The 15,028-nt window shown below is 43.5% G+C and overlaps 1 protein-coding gene across 5 annotated transcripts in view; it reads right to left on the minus strand.

Moving 5' to 3' along the window:
- Positions 1 to 1,491: 1,491 nt before the first annotated feature.
- Positions 1,492 to 15,028, minus strand: part of LOC144935182 (uncharacterized) — a 30,735-nt gene continuing 17,198 nt past the window's right edge. For 4 of the 5 annotated variants that reach the window (XM_078861654.1, XM_078861653.1, XM_078861657.1 and 1 more), the window contains 10 exons: positions 13,504 to 13,592; positions 12,445 to 12,563; positions 9,714 to 9,813; positions 8,958 to 9,071; positions 8,093 to 8,169; positions 7,941 to 7,984; positions 5,374 to 5,534; positions 3,953 to 4,059; positions 3,014 to 3,134; positions 1,492 to 2,061 (listed from right to left, as the gene is read on the minus strand). In XM_078861654.1, coding sequence (XP_078717780.1) covers positions 1,996 to 2,061; positions 3,014 to 3,134; positions 3,953 to 4,059; positions 5,374 to 5,534; positions 7,941 to 7,984; positions 8,093 to 8,169; positions 8,958 to 9,071; positions 9,714 to 9,813; positions 12,445 to 12,563; positions 13,504 to 13,592 — 998 coding nt within the window. In that variant the 3' untranslated portion in view covers positions 1,492 to 1,995. The remainder of the gene's footprint in view (positions 2,062 to 3,013; positions 3,135 to 3,952; positions 4,060 to 5,373; positions 5,535 to 7,940; positions 7,985 to 8,092; positions 8,170 to 8,957; positions 9,072 to 9,713; positions 9,814 to 12,444; positions 12,564 to 13,503; positions 13,593 to 15,028) is intronic. The other variant, XM_078861655.1, reaches the window with a different exon arrangement.

Below are 15,028 nucleotides of genomic sequence, written 5' to 3' on the forward strand. Positions count from 1 at the left end.
GCCGGGTCAGTTTCCCACCGGCACCTTGTAAACCCCCACCCACAACCAGCCACGTGGCCTCGGGCGATCTTGGTGATGCCGAGGCGGCGAGAGAGTCCACAGAGGAGAAGTGAAGACCAACACAAGTGTCACTGCCAAAAAAATACATCTCACTTAATACTGGTAGGAACTTCCTGGTTACACCAGCCCACAGGGGATTATTGTGTCCGTTCGTCGTGCAGGGAGGGGCTGGGTGGGGAGGGTGGGGGGCTGGTCACCCCGTGGTGCCCTTATAAAACTCAACGTTTAACCTACTCATGCCGGCTTGTGCTCGCCCTCACAGTCGGGCATATTTGCGGAATACACCACGCCGCCGTTGACCCTGGCCATTGACCGAGCAACCCAACGTTCCTATCAGCTCCCTCCGCAGGAATGTGTTAGCCGCACCACCACCCCATGCGTTCGATGAAGATCGCGGCCAAGAAAAGCGAGGCATCGTGGGTACAGGTGACACGCAAATGGGCTGCCACACGGGACTTGTTATAGGTGCATCCCTTCCCCTCATGTTTCTTGCAATTTTCTCGCGAGTGAACACATCCTGAACCATGCATCATAGGCTGGCAGTACACACCAATTAAGAAAATTGGTTTCTTTAGGCCACGTTGGATGTTTTTTTTTTTCCATGGTCAAGTTCAGCCGTCCCTCAGCACTCCAACCTGGGCTGCCTCTCGTCCATCTTTGAAAGTTGTCATTGTAGTCTCGTGGCCACAGGCCTTCCCTACTGAAACTGCTGTGCGGAGCAAAGGAGGGCCCCCCCTTGGCAAACGTCTTCCAGCATCTCCAAAACTCTCCTTGCCAGTCGTTTTCCTGGCCCCACCTTCTCATCAGCTCAAGAAACCTCACGGCGGAGCTGCACTGGTTGCCAATGCGCGAGCTTTGAGTTCAGGGCAGCCAGTACTCACTTTTAAAGCAACAACAACCCTGTCGACAAACTTAGCCGAGCAATGCCATCCACCCATATGTACCAACACGAAATCTGCTGTCACCTGGTATGGACCTACCGTGTGCGATATATCCACTTGGGTCAGGACAGCAGAAACGGAGTTTTTCCATCTGGAGCCCAAGTGGTCTGGAACAGTGGGCCAATTGAAGTACGCTCAGGTGTGACAATCGGCACTTTCAAGACTGGACTAAAAACATTTATTTTCTCTTCGGGTTACATTAATTTAGCATAAATGTTCTCGGTACCCATCCGTGCTTCAAGTTGTTTTTGTGTGTGCTAAATATGGCATTACAAATCTATAATTGATTGATCGCTGTCCACCTTCAATACATGGCCTTGCCCAAGTCCACATCGCTGTGTTTTCCACTACAAAGTTCACTCTGGGCATCCAGAGAACACGAGAGAGGTCGACTCGAAACATAAAGCAAACACAAAGTAAACGTGAAGCATCAACATCACATTAATCAGCACGCACATGCACACAATAAAATAAAAGGCATGACGTGTACTGTATTGCGTTGTTACGTGAGACAAACTTTATTAGAACTTTTACACAAGTGCAACAATGACAAAATAAATGCAAGATGCGTATCAGGCCGTGTTCACAATGTACACAAGCAGCTGTCATACACATGCAATAAACAAATTAATTAAAATAAACCCTGATACAGGTTCCTTCACCACTCCTTCGTCTCAGTAGAAACACCTCACCCCCCCGGCACACAGAAGGCAGTTTAATTTCTCTATACAAACCCGAGGCCAGAAAGTACGACACTTGTGAAACACTCGATGGACAACAGCAGCCAAGTATTTGAGATTGTGCAATTTGTTTCATTAAGCTGTGACGACATTTAAGGGCATATCAGTGATGGTACGGAACATTAGGTTTGTGAATAAGGCATGATCTCAAATATCGGCATGCAATTGAGTGACAATTTCTTCCATGTTTTATGGAAAAGTGGTCACATTGTCCACACTGCCCAACTTCTGCCTCTGCAACTCATGAAGAGCAATCAGCTTTTACCCATTTTGGAAATGAGCTCATCGCAGATCCTCGTCAATTCTTCTTTATCGTGAATCTGAAAGAGAAATTGCATCAATTTAGAGTTACAATTGAATAAGCTCATAGAATAGTCTTAGCCACTGATGTAGTCAAATAGTTCTCCTGGAAAATTTCTTGAGACGGAACATCTCTTTTGGAAGGGTTGTGCTCAGTGCCAATGGACACATTGCAAGCATGTAATGCCACGTATACAAATAGTTTCAATATATAACCTACGGGATGCATTTATATAATGAATATCGCACCCAGTTAAACACATTAAATGCATCCATAATCTCAGACTTTATTTAAATAGATACTATATGCAGATTTTTTTCAAGTACCATGAGTCTTAGCCATACTTACTCATTTTCTAAGGTATTATACTTAAAAGATTAACATGATTTGCACACAGATCTTAAACGATAGTAATCAATTAAGTTACAAAACAAAAAAAAACACATTAAAATTGAGTCTGTGCTCAATACACTTTAATTCTGAATGTAATCCTTTAGCTTCACAAATTCTTCAGGATTTAATTGGGGTATGGAAAAGGTTAGTGGTGTCAGGACATCAACACATGTCAAGCGATTTAGCTGTAAATTTGTTTTCCCACAGATACAAAAATTTAAAAAAGGTGGCACATCATACAGCTAACAAGGTCTCAGAGGGGAACGTGCTGAATGTGGTTGTGAGAATTATTCTTAAACTTACTGGAATAATAAATTGCACATTGAACACTCGGACACAATTTAATTAGCTTGGCTATGTTGGGTGGTGGAAGGTGACAAAAATAACTTGCCTAGATCATTGTGGCTGGACCAGAAACATCTTATTGCGAGTCGTAATATTTGGTTGTAAAAACGTACGTGTTATGGTCTCAGATCTTTGAAAAATTTGCCCCTGTAGTAGCATGCAAACAACTACAGCCTCATTTGGAATAGAACACCTGTGTCTAAGAACCGCAGTAATAAAGTCACGCGACTTACCTTTTGCTTCAAGCTGACCTCGAGGGACTGCACCTTCATCTGCTCTTTGCGCAGGCTGGCGTCCAACGCCAGGCACTCGGTGCGCGCCTTGTTGCGCACTTGAGCTATATCCTCGTTCGCCCTGCAAGGCAAGAGGGCAGCATTTCGATTTAAATCTTTCGTGACTGCAGGGATTCATCTTCTTGGTTCTTTCGGTAAAGTCACGTGCATAATGCACGGGCATAAGTAGTACTAATCACATACCTGCATTTCCCATATCCCCTCCCTTTGATGCTGCTAATCCTGCAAAATGCACGGGCATAAGTAGTACTAATCACATACCTGCATTTCCCATATCCCCTCCCTTTGATGCTGCTAATCCTGCATAATGCACGGGCATAAGTAGTACTAATCACATACCTGCATTTCCCATAAATATGCTGAATTCCTCTTGATATGCAAAATCTTTTGTCAAGACGCCCTTTCCCCCCCCTTCCAACCCAGCTTAAATATATGCTCCAAGCATGGTGCTGTTTCATTCAGATGCTGTCGCCTCGACAGACCTGGTTTTCACCTGAGGACGGCTACTTGCGTTGTGGCCGAATCGTCGTGAGAATTATTTTATTATGTTTAATTTTTATTATTTTATTACTTCCCTTCTACGTGACTTTACCGAAAGAACCAAGAAGAAGAGGGCAGCAGTCCGTTAAAAAGGCCTCGCAACAAAGACATAGCCACGGAAGTCGCAGACACAGGGTCACGGATGAGAGGAGCGACCACTATATGCAGTCAAGTGTGCCGCTGTGTAACACGGCAAGGCGTAGCGCAGTGTAGAGTATGGTGTGGCTGGTAGTAAGATTTATTGTGGCGAGGGCATTATGGCATAGTGTGGCGATGTAATACGGGGTAGCAATGCGGTATGATATCGTGTTGCTGCAGCGTCTTTGTGCATGGCAGTACTTGTTGATCTTCTCCTCGGCATGCGCCTTGAGCGCCTGGTACTTTTGTTCCTCCTTCTTGAGACGGATCTGGGCGTCGTGAGCATACTTTTTCAGCACTTCCTCATTCTAAACATGGAGGACGAGAGAGTGGGCAGAATGTGAAGGAGGACTCGGAGCAGGGATGGAATGGTGAGAGGGAGACTGTCTCAAGTGACAACACCTCAAAGATGTGAACATAACAATTTCAAGGAAATCCTGAGTGGTACTTTAAATAGGTCACCACGCAGGCAACAAGAAGACATGACAATATAATTAGGCTCTGGTAAAACAATGCAATCCCTCGGTCACACGCATCACCTGCCCTTGACAGGCAATCGTTGTTGCTGAATATTTAATTGAGCACTGTACTGAATAATTGAAATCCGAGTATGCGAGTGTGATCTGTAGGAAAGTGGCCGACCTAGTGACGAGTTTGTTGGGAGTTTAGTTGCTGCAAACAGCCTACGAATGTGGTCTCCCAGACCAGGCAATGGAACATATAACAACACACTGCCCTGAACACAAGTTGGTAGGAGGCACACCAAAACTACACAACACTCAGGATGATACAATTCAGTGGTTAACATACCTCAAATTGACCATCTAATTCAGTGGTTCTTAATCTGGGGTGCACGCACCACTTGGGGGTGCGAGGACATGGCCAGATTTTTTTAGGAGGTAAATCATCAAAACACGAATTAAGCACGGGCACGTTAGCACAACTACTTTGTTTCATCAAAGCTATGTAAGTATTAACATTATAGATTTTTAACGATTGATAACCAAAGGGGTGCAAGGCTACAATAAATGTTAAGAAACACTGATCGAATGCTTGCCCTATGTCAGTCATGTGAAGTAGTAGAAGTAGTCGTAGTTGCTGGATAATATGAGCATCATTCTATTGAAGCAACTTCCCCCTGAACCTCTCAATGGATTTGCAGTCAATGCCACTGGTTGTTTTTTTCCCTTCCCACAAATATTGAAATTATACAGTGATAATATAGAGTGTAAAAACTGAAATTTGCAACAAAAAACAATTAATTCAGGAAACATCTTCCCAAACCATAATCTGGAATAACCAATTCAGGCTGTAAAATTGAAGCAACAATAAAAACAACAATTCTCTCAAATCTACAAACACAAGATCAACTAATTCTGTGCAAGATCTCCATTAAGTTTGCAACAGACCACTATCTGCAAAAATACATGACATTGCAATAAACATTGCACAGAATAAAGGCATTTAGAAAAGCTAAATTAATATCATCCAATTGCTTGGCCCTACAATTAAACGTGACACGTTCAAATTGCTGGAGCAAAATTGTACCCGCGAGAGGCCGTATAGCAAATTGGCCGCCGACTTATTTGCGAGCGGGGTGGTGTGGGGGGGACAATTCTGACCTGCTTGAAGCCTTCCATGACCTTCTTAATCTTCTCGTAGCGCTTGAAGAGCTCCGAGAGAGACTTCTCCACCGAGTTCAGGTCCGCGAGTGCCTGGTCCTTCTCGCTCGTCAGCTGATGCACAGTGCGCTCGAACGCCGCCTTGCCCCGCTGCTCGTCCTCTGTGAAAGAGGCCACACGTGGCCTTCGTTAAGGCTTACGACTTTGGCAGCGAGGACACGCGGGTCATAGACGTTGCTCATTTTAAGTCTGAAATCTTGGAAATTCCTGTGGAAGTCCATTCCATTAGGCACGACTTTTCTTTGTTTTGTTTCAAGAATGCAAACAAATTAACAAAATTGCTCAAATTTGCCACTTGATCTTATGTTTTATAAAAAAAAAATGGTTATGTAAATGGTGTTATAACATGAACATATATCTATGATAATAAAATAAAAGACAATTTCAAGGCGGGGTTACCGCCTTGCCTAAACTATTACATTTCTATGAAGTGTTCTTTTTTCACACCTCAGCCATGAACTTTACTTAAAGTTATGGTGCCAAAAGCAGTCTTAGTTGTCAGCACCACGTTAGACACAATAACACAGAGGCCCAAACTGTTTCATGACAGCAATGATGGCAAGAGCAGAATAAGAAAGACATTACTGACAGGAACACACCTGTAATAGCTAATGCACTATTCTTTAGTTCTTTCAATGAAGTCACGTAGATATTTTTAATTTTTTTTAATTTTTATAAAAACCAAAAACTCACGACTTTTCGATCGCAACACAAGCGGTTGTCATCAGGCGGAGAAAAGCTGCACTAGTTATAAGCCACAGGTCGCGTGTTGCCACTACGTAGGTTTCCGTGGTTGCGTTGTGTAGCTCTGATGTCAGTTTGTTCGGCATTTTGTTTCACGTTTTGTTCTATGCTGGAAGCTTATTGAGAATAGAGCTACAAAAGTGAAATGAATGTTGGGTCTTCCGATTACATTTTTTTCGACAATGCTTGAGTCACATCCACTACCCTCAGATCTAATTCCACCACCTCCTTTAATCTCATCCTCCGTCTCTACTCCCTCCTGCCCTGCACTTGTAGCATCTCTAGAGGCCTTCTAAACAATTGTATTGCCTTTTCCGCTTCTCAATACATCCTGCACTAGCACTTTAGAATGTCATTAACACAGCCGCACTGTAATTAGTTACGACAGTGAGGTTTCACACACACACAGACTTCTCAAATCACAAGATGCATGCCAATTACTTCCAGGGGGAAGAGAGTCTCTGCACATGATGGACCTCACCTGCCGCCTTGCACAGCGTGCTAACTGATGGAACATTTTCTTAGGTTTTTTCGGTAAAGTCACGTAGAAAGTAAAATAAAATAAAAACAAAAATCACAACGTTTCGGAGGCAACACAAGTCTCCGTCATCAGGTGGGACCGTCACAGCCAGATTAGCTGTATCAAGTGAGGCAATGATTCAAGATGTAATCCCTTAAAAGCGAGTTGAGGGGGGAGGGAGAGGGAGGGGGGAGCTCATCAGACTATGGTAGCCAATGAACGGAACGTATCGGGAGGGAGGCTACCATAGTCTGATGAGCTCCCCCCTCCCTCTCCCTCCCCCCTCAACTCGCTTTTAAGGGATTACATCTTGAATCATTGCCTCACTTGATACAGCTAATCTGGCTGTGACGGTCCCACCTGATGACGGAGACTTGTGTTGCCTCCGAAACGTCGTGATTTTTGTTTTTATTTTATTTTACTTTCTACGTGACTTTACCGAAAAAACCTAAGAAGATGATTCCTTGCAGTCACGAAAGCTTCAAATCTAGAATTGATGGAACATTACCACCCCTTTAATAGTCATTACATCTTGGCAACACTCTGATGGGGCTCCTGAAAATGGTGTTTTATCGTAGGAAGGTAATGACATGCAATAGAATATTGGTGTATTTAAATACATCACGAAGTTGCGTTACGTTTCCCGACCAGCCAATTATGATATGTATTTTTGGGCATGCAGGTGCAGATAAGTAAAACGCCATAGACGGTTTCGAATGCTCCTGCAATCTTGTGTTCACATTCTAAAGATGATTCTTTTATCCATTACAGCTTCAACAGTGTTGTTTGATCCTGGCCACTCAGTGTTTTGGGTCCTTTCAGCTGGTGCTTAACGCCATGCTTTGAAAATATGCAGCCTATGTTCTAAACCACTCAACGGTTATATTAATGTATCTGTGTTGCAGGTTTCCCTTCAAATGGAAGCATAATTTACATATGAATAAAGACTACTGGTTGCAATGTAAAACTGGAATCGGGCTTTTCAAAGGGAATGGAGTTTGGAAATCTATCGATTGCATAACAATAATCCAACCATTTATTTTGTAAACGTTAACCACACTGCTATTATGAAAGTGACTAAAGCTGGATTAAAGATATATATTGCCAGAACAGTGTCCCATCCAAATCTGACTGCAATGTGACTGCAATTTATCATGCATTTTATTTCAATCCGAACGCTGCTAGTAAAAGATCCAAGTTTCATGTACCAATTTTAAATAGAAATAAAAAATAAAAAACTTACCCATCATCTGCGCCATCGCCACTTCATACTCCTTAAGGAGTTTTCTGAAAGAGACAGGAATTGGAAATGTTAACCATTTGCAAATGTATGCACCTCTTTTAAAATTATTCCAGCATTCAATTTGAAATTAAGCTAAGACTGGAGGTCCTCACCTCATTGTCTCCAGCTTATCCTCAGCTTCTCCGCACTTCTGTTTCCACACGGTCGCTTCCTGATCCACAGTAACATTCTACGGAAAACATGAGCTTCATTAAGCAATCCATTTCCCAGCGGAGGCCAAACCGATGCTCCCATTTAACATGCATTTCTTGTTGCGTGCAGAAGAGCAGCATAACATGTGGATGCTGTATATCAACTTTGTGAGCAACACCAAATGGAGAAACACATCAATGTAATTGTGCTAGTGTATCACATCCATTATATAACCAGTGACACTGTTTACAGATACCACGCAGATTACCTCTTTCAGTCAGGCTTAAACGACAGCAAAGTCATGCTGACACTGCTGAATGAATAGACTGCACTTATATACGCAGCTAAACAAACACATGAATGGTTCGGACCAATACAAATTTTCCAAATCAAACACCAAACTGGTCTGCATATTTTACTCACTTTAGGCAGGTGTTTATCACACATATCCCGGTACAAATGTTGTAGAATTTTATATTTTAATGCAGGCTAGGGGTGGAACAGTGAAACCAGTGGTTCGCGAACTGCGCTACGAACCCAGCACTGGGCCGCAATTCGATTCCTGGCCACGGCTGACATCGTGATGTATCTGCCTGTTACCAACCTAGACAGACCACACGGCGTGGTGACGTTTGGTCCAACATCCCCCGCGGCCGACGTGGCGCCAAGGGGAAGCATTAATTCAGCAGTGGATTAACAAAGCTGCTGTCGATGTTAGCGGGGAAGCATTAAATCCAGCACTGGATTAACAAAGCTGCTGTCGATGTTATTTCAAATGAGAAGTATGGCTTTTGTGTGGTCTACAGGCAGGCGTGTTGCCACCACCTTGTCGCTGGCTGCCTTGAGCGCCGTGTCCATGTCGCGCTGGCTGTACTTGAGGACTTCCACGATCGTGTCACCATCCAGAGCGACGGGCGTGCTCGCTACCCTCTCCAGACACTGCCAGGTCAATAAAAAAACAAACGCAAGAGCGGTAATACGGATCAATACTGTGCCTTGCAAATGGCAATCACAACAGAAGTTAAATGCCACCAGTCAAGTACAGTGGATACACAAGATATGCCGCCTCATTGTACACTTGCTCAGGTGAAGGTCGACACGGGAATTGTGTTCTTCAAGGTATGCGCCTGGCTTGCTGCGTTGCGGTAAACACATCGTGGAAAAAAACTAATAAAAAGATACAACGGTGCCACTGTTGTGATTCACGATGTTTTAACTGACGATGAGTCACATGCCTCGATGAAGAACAAAAACGTGTTAGTGAATGTAGTGCTCTATAGCTTGTGTTAAAAGTACACCATAAAATCTATGGACAGCCAAACATGCCCATTCACCTCACCACATCTTTATAAACCAACCAAGATAGTTTAAACAAAACTCATGTATAACAACGGTTTAGTGAAGCTACCTTAAAAATGCCACGGAATCAATTACTGCAATCGTAAATTAAGGTTATCTTCATTGGTAACGTTTAGTGCAGTTATGCCAAAACAACACTCAAAAGCATGGTCAGAGTTGCATTGTAGCTTTGGCACAAGACGGATAACATCACAATGGTGCGAGATCCTTAACAAAGCTCACCTGTAAAACCTTATCAGGTGATACGGAGAGCAGATCCACCTTCGCTGCAGCCATTGCACCGGCCACACCTTGTCCGGATACCGCAGCCTCTTCACTGGGCCTGCGTAACACGCACGCACACACACACGTACAGACACCGAGCTTTAGTGGAAGACCTCCTGGGCAGGCGGCACCCATTCACGCAATGTTTTTTAGTTAAGTTTGCTTTTTAAAGTTAGACTGTTATCGTTTTGTTCTTTGAAAAGTCGACACAATGGTATCCGTTTGAAAAGAAAAGTGCACTGCAAACACACCACCATACCTAACACTACCAACATGACTAATTAGCGTAACAACAAAATAAATATAATCAGCAGCAGCCCACCTCGTGGAGAAGAAACAGGCACAGGTGATGCACGCTGCATTGAAATCAGATAGCAGTAGACGACCAGGACCACCGTGAAACCTTGAATTCCATCGGTGGAACAACACCACCGGATGAGCGTTATGATACACTGTAGTTTTTGGAGTTTGGCAGCAAAGCAAGAACGGCAGAGCTGTGCTATAGGACCACACCCAACCACCACGCATGGAGCCATAATTCTCAAATTGCACCCCCAGGTGCATTCCATACCTGCCTGTGGCTGCAGCATTAAAACTAACAATCGTAGTTCGGTTATACTGAAATAATAGCCCTCGCATAACGGCCCGTTTTACATTGTAGGTTTTACACTCGAATTATATCATGAGGCTGGACATGCACAGTTTCATCTAATCAGCGCCCGCCAAGGGAAATCGCATTCCATTGTGTAGAAAACTGTCACAAATAAAAAAAAGGGAGTTAACTGACACATGGGAGCCAACTAATATTCACACCGAGTGCCAAGTCTTCTTTCGGAGTAAATGTGGTGCACAAGCAGAGAGGACAGAGTCAAGTTAATAAACTGTATACAATTACTGTGCTGCACTCTGTGGCATTAACAAGGTACTGCACGTGTCCGTTACAGATTTCTACTTCTATGGACCTCATCTATGACCTCATCTCTGGATCTCACTCCCAAACAAAGCCAGTCTCAGGGACTACCATTAATGTATTTAAAAATCACATTGTCAGACAAATTGTGTTGTTTTTACATTTAATTAATTGTTATGGCTTTTATTATCATCATCATCATGATTTAGTCAACAATTCTTCCGGTTTTAAAGTTATATTTTTTAACTGTTGTAGACTTGCGGGTTTATTACCCTTTATGGATTGTAAATAGCCTTCAGACAACTTGCGATTAAAGGTGCTCTATAAACTTGTTACATGATTACTATTGCCATTGTTAACGGTTGGGCAGATTGTTCGACGACGACTCTACAATGGGTGGAGTTCACTGCACAATTACATCATGGCTTGGAACATGTTTTGATGGCCTCATTCAGATGACCTCATGTCTATAACACGTGACAACGCCAAGTATTGATTCATAGCGTAACTGTACTTTGTTTTACAGTGCTGGTGCGTGTGTATTTCATGAGAAACATTCGGTAGTGCAGTTACAGTTCATTATCCAACAAAAGTACATGGGCACACAAGTGGTGAAAGTAAGAGGGGGGGAGGAGGGTATAAAACAATTTGCATACAAGCACTTTTTTCCACAGCGTCAGGATTCTAAAGAGTTGAGCACGCTCCAACGGGCCACGGGGCGATGGAGTATTGCTTGTTACGGCACATTTTATTCAACTGCAAAATGGGATGTTGTCACAAAGTGTAATGTGTTGTGGCACACACACCCCCCCATAACCTCAAGGTCACCTTTCCAATACGCAATAATCCACGGAACCCATAATGACTACAGCAAGCCTGCATGCGCTGAAGACAAAGGCTACATTATGGGACCCTTGTGGCAAAGCAAATAAAAGCACTCAAACTAAACTATTTTTGTTTTACCAGGTAAGGCCCACTGAGCTGCGTCGATCTTTTTTCAGAAGGGACCAGCCCACAAATGATAGCTCAACAAAGTGGCTCATCACATGGAAATGTATATCAGCCGAATACTCTAAACGTATGTCGATTCTAAATGTGGAGGGAAAAACCGGAGGACCCGGAAAATATCAAAGCGACCACGGGGAGAGAGAGAGACACGCAAACTCCAAATACAGGTAGTCCTCTACTTACGATAGAGATGCGTTACGACGACCCCATCGTAAGTCAAAAATATCAGAAGTCGAAAATGGCCTAGCCTACCCAGGAGTCTTAAAGAATGGTGATCATTTAGCAAAACAGAGCAATTTACAGTACCATACTGTATAAACTATATACTGTATGTATTTATTAATTACAATACTGTATTGCACAGTAAAATGTAAAGTAAAAAAAAAACAAGGTAAATTCTTAGCCTATCTATATGAACTGCAATTTAATAGAAAGTTTTTCAGGAATAAAAACTTTAAACATGCATTGAACGTATCGTTCGCTGCTGCGTTTGCCTGCCGCCCGAAATTTAAAATATTTTACAATTTTGTCGGATCGCTATCGTAAGATCGAAATATCGTAAGTCGGACCATCGTAACTCGGGGACTATCTGTATACAACAGGTGTCAGGGTTGGGATCGAACCCTCGACCTCCTGCATACCAGACGAGGAAGTTAACATCTCCTAGCCACCGTGGCACCCCGCATTATAAAAGCACACAGTGAACGGACAGCATGGTGCACGAAGGGCAGTCTCTGTTTCTCGAGCAGAGAGGGGGGCACAGAAACCTGCCTGTCATTCTGGCGCCTCTTGGTGACCGGACGAGTAGAGGCCTCGAGGTCGTCTGCCAGCAGTGGGTCAAACTTGACGTAGAGCGATTGCTTCCTCAAGTCTGACTCTGTGAAGCCACTCTGCACACAAAGACAAAGATCCCCCGTATAGCCTTAACAGACTGTAGGGGCAACTGCTGTTAGCATAGCACCTATGAAGGCCGGAACGGTACACGAGGGGGTGGGTGGCCAGCACCACTCTGCACACAGTGCACCAAATCAGCAACAACAACAAAAACCCAAGAGAAAAACGGATTAATAACAAACTTGGTGGAATCAAACAGCAGCTAGGAATGATGTGTCCGTGTGTGCGATGGTGTTCACGCAGCCTGCTGGGTGAATGACTGTGGGAGCCGGATGATAACACGCGGCTGATGCTAGAATTAGTGACCGCAGTGCAGTGCCCACATTAATGTGTTTAAAGGATATGATTGGTTTAATTTAAAATAGATGTTTAAGATTTGTCTGAATGTAAACAACTTAGAACATGTATGGCTATAATCTACACATGTTGTGTACCCTTGCATCTTGAGATACTGCTGGATTTAGATGCTATGTAAATATAATAATTCAAATTTGTGTCAACTGCTTAACAAGTTATACTAAACACTAAGCTTTCTAAAAACAACACGCTACAAACACACCAATGCTTCATAGTAAGATTTATTTTTCAACCAATTTGAACTAGCAACAGGTCTTGCTTAACTACATTAAAAGGTACTATTATTCCTTACCTCATTGAGCCCTATCCAGTGTAATTTACAACACCAAACGGCACTCTCTCTCTCCAAACATGACTCACAACACACGGGGCTTTGTCACAGGGTTTTTTTTTTGAACAGATGACGTAATTGTACACAAAAATCACCATGATCTGACAGAGCCAAACTGCCGCAGCTGGCGTGAGCAATAAATCAGACGTTCAACCGACTGCACATTGTAACGCCCGATCACGTCTCAAGCCTCGCACCCATTTGTTGCAGTCCCATCTGGCCGTGTGCCGCGTGTGCGGGCGAATTACCATTCCGAACTGCTCCAGGTAGTCAATCTCCAGCATCTGGCCTCCGCTTGGCATGGCTGGAGCGCCCGATGCCTCTGCTCGTTTGCCTGCTAGCGAGCCGCATGGCGGGGGGAAGGGGCGCAGGGTAAAGGCACACGAGACTCACGGACCCGGCAGCCAGACGCGGGTACTGCCAGAAATCTTCCAGCTAGCCGAGTCACCGGTTCTGAGCGTCCCATGAACATGAATAAGTGAAGGGGCCATCAGATGAGTGACGATCACGATTACCCTGAGTGACATTAAGGGCTCCTGTTGTACTTTTTTTTTCCTGTGTTGACAAAATAAACGTCATTGAGACACATTTTAAAAGCCTCGGCACCAAACCGTCCCTGTATTGAGGCAAATTTTAGTGCCAAGACGACACTCATGCTGAACACTTGCCAATAATTAACCATCGGTTAACCATCCGCAAACATATGTCAGAGCGGAACAACTCAAATAATTAAATTATACAATTTAAACATCAAGACCTGCGCAAAACAAATACAGAGGGAAGTGACCTAAGTGCAATTAAAAACAAGTTGCCACTATTACGGGTACCCGTGTATTTAGCAATGATAAATGAGATTCACTGTTGCCTTGGGTCCAAAAGGTCTTAAAGCAAACTAGTGACCTATTCAAAGACTTCTGTTCCCGAGTGTAGCTCAATAAATATTTTACTGCACTAGTCATGCGCTCATCGCTGCATACAAGACATACACATTGCTTTTCTAATGAACATCAAAGCTCAGAGACCACTATTAAATACCATGGCCGAGAGCTTGTTTCAGGTTTCTAGACAGTACCTTCAACAATCAGCTCCACTTGCTGCAAATGTAGCAGTTAACATTTACACAATGGCACATGCAGAACTTGTATTCTGCAAACTCAATACAAGTTATGCAGCTCTTAAAATTAAACAAGGCCAATTTGCACATTACTAAATAATCGGATGCTTTTTGTCAAATATTAGTATTAATAATACTGAATCAAAATCGAACACTGCAATATAAACAAAACGTATTTTTCATGACAATAATTTACAACCCTTTGTCAATTCACTGCTGGATAAAGGTCTTCCTTCCCACAACATGCCAGTCGTGGGAGTTGATTGTCCATACTTCACCAAGATGGTCAAGATGGATTGGGGAAAGGTGGGGGACGCAGGAACGCATCAGATGTCACTTGCTACCGATGCTAGCTATGGCCATGACTAAAGCAGAGAGGTCACTGGAATTATAAGCAAAGTGTGCGAACCACTGCTCTATGGCTCACCCCCTCATAACAATAATTACTTAGAGAAAACCTTACAGTCTTAATGCGCTTCTTGAGGCGGGTCCTGCTTAGAATGTCTGACCAATCACTCTGAGTGTTAAAACATGTGACGTGAAACTGAAGTTTCCTGAAATACGAGATGACCGATTATCCGGAGACGGTAACAATCCAAGAATTGTTGACCTTTAAGGATGGCCGCAACTTTGGGGGAGAGCCTTCATCCAGCAGCTAT

Source organism: Lampetra fluviatilis, chromosome 12, assembly GCF_964198595.1.
Source record: "Lampetra fluviatilis chromosome 12, kcLamFluv1.1, whole genome shotgun sequence".
Taxonomy (NCBI): domain Eukaryota; kingdom Metazoa; phylum Chordata; class Hyperoartia; order Petromyzontiformes; family Petromyzontidae; genus Lampetra; species Lampetra fluviatilis.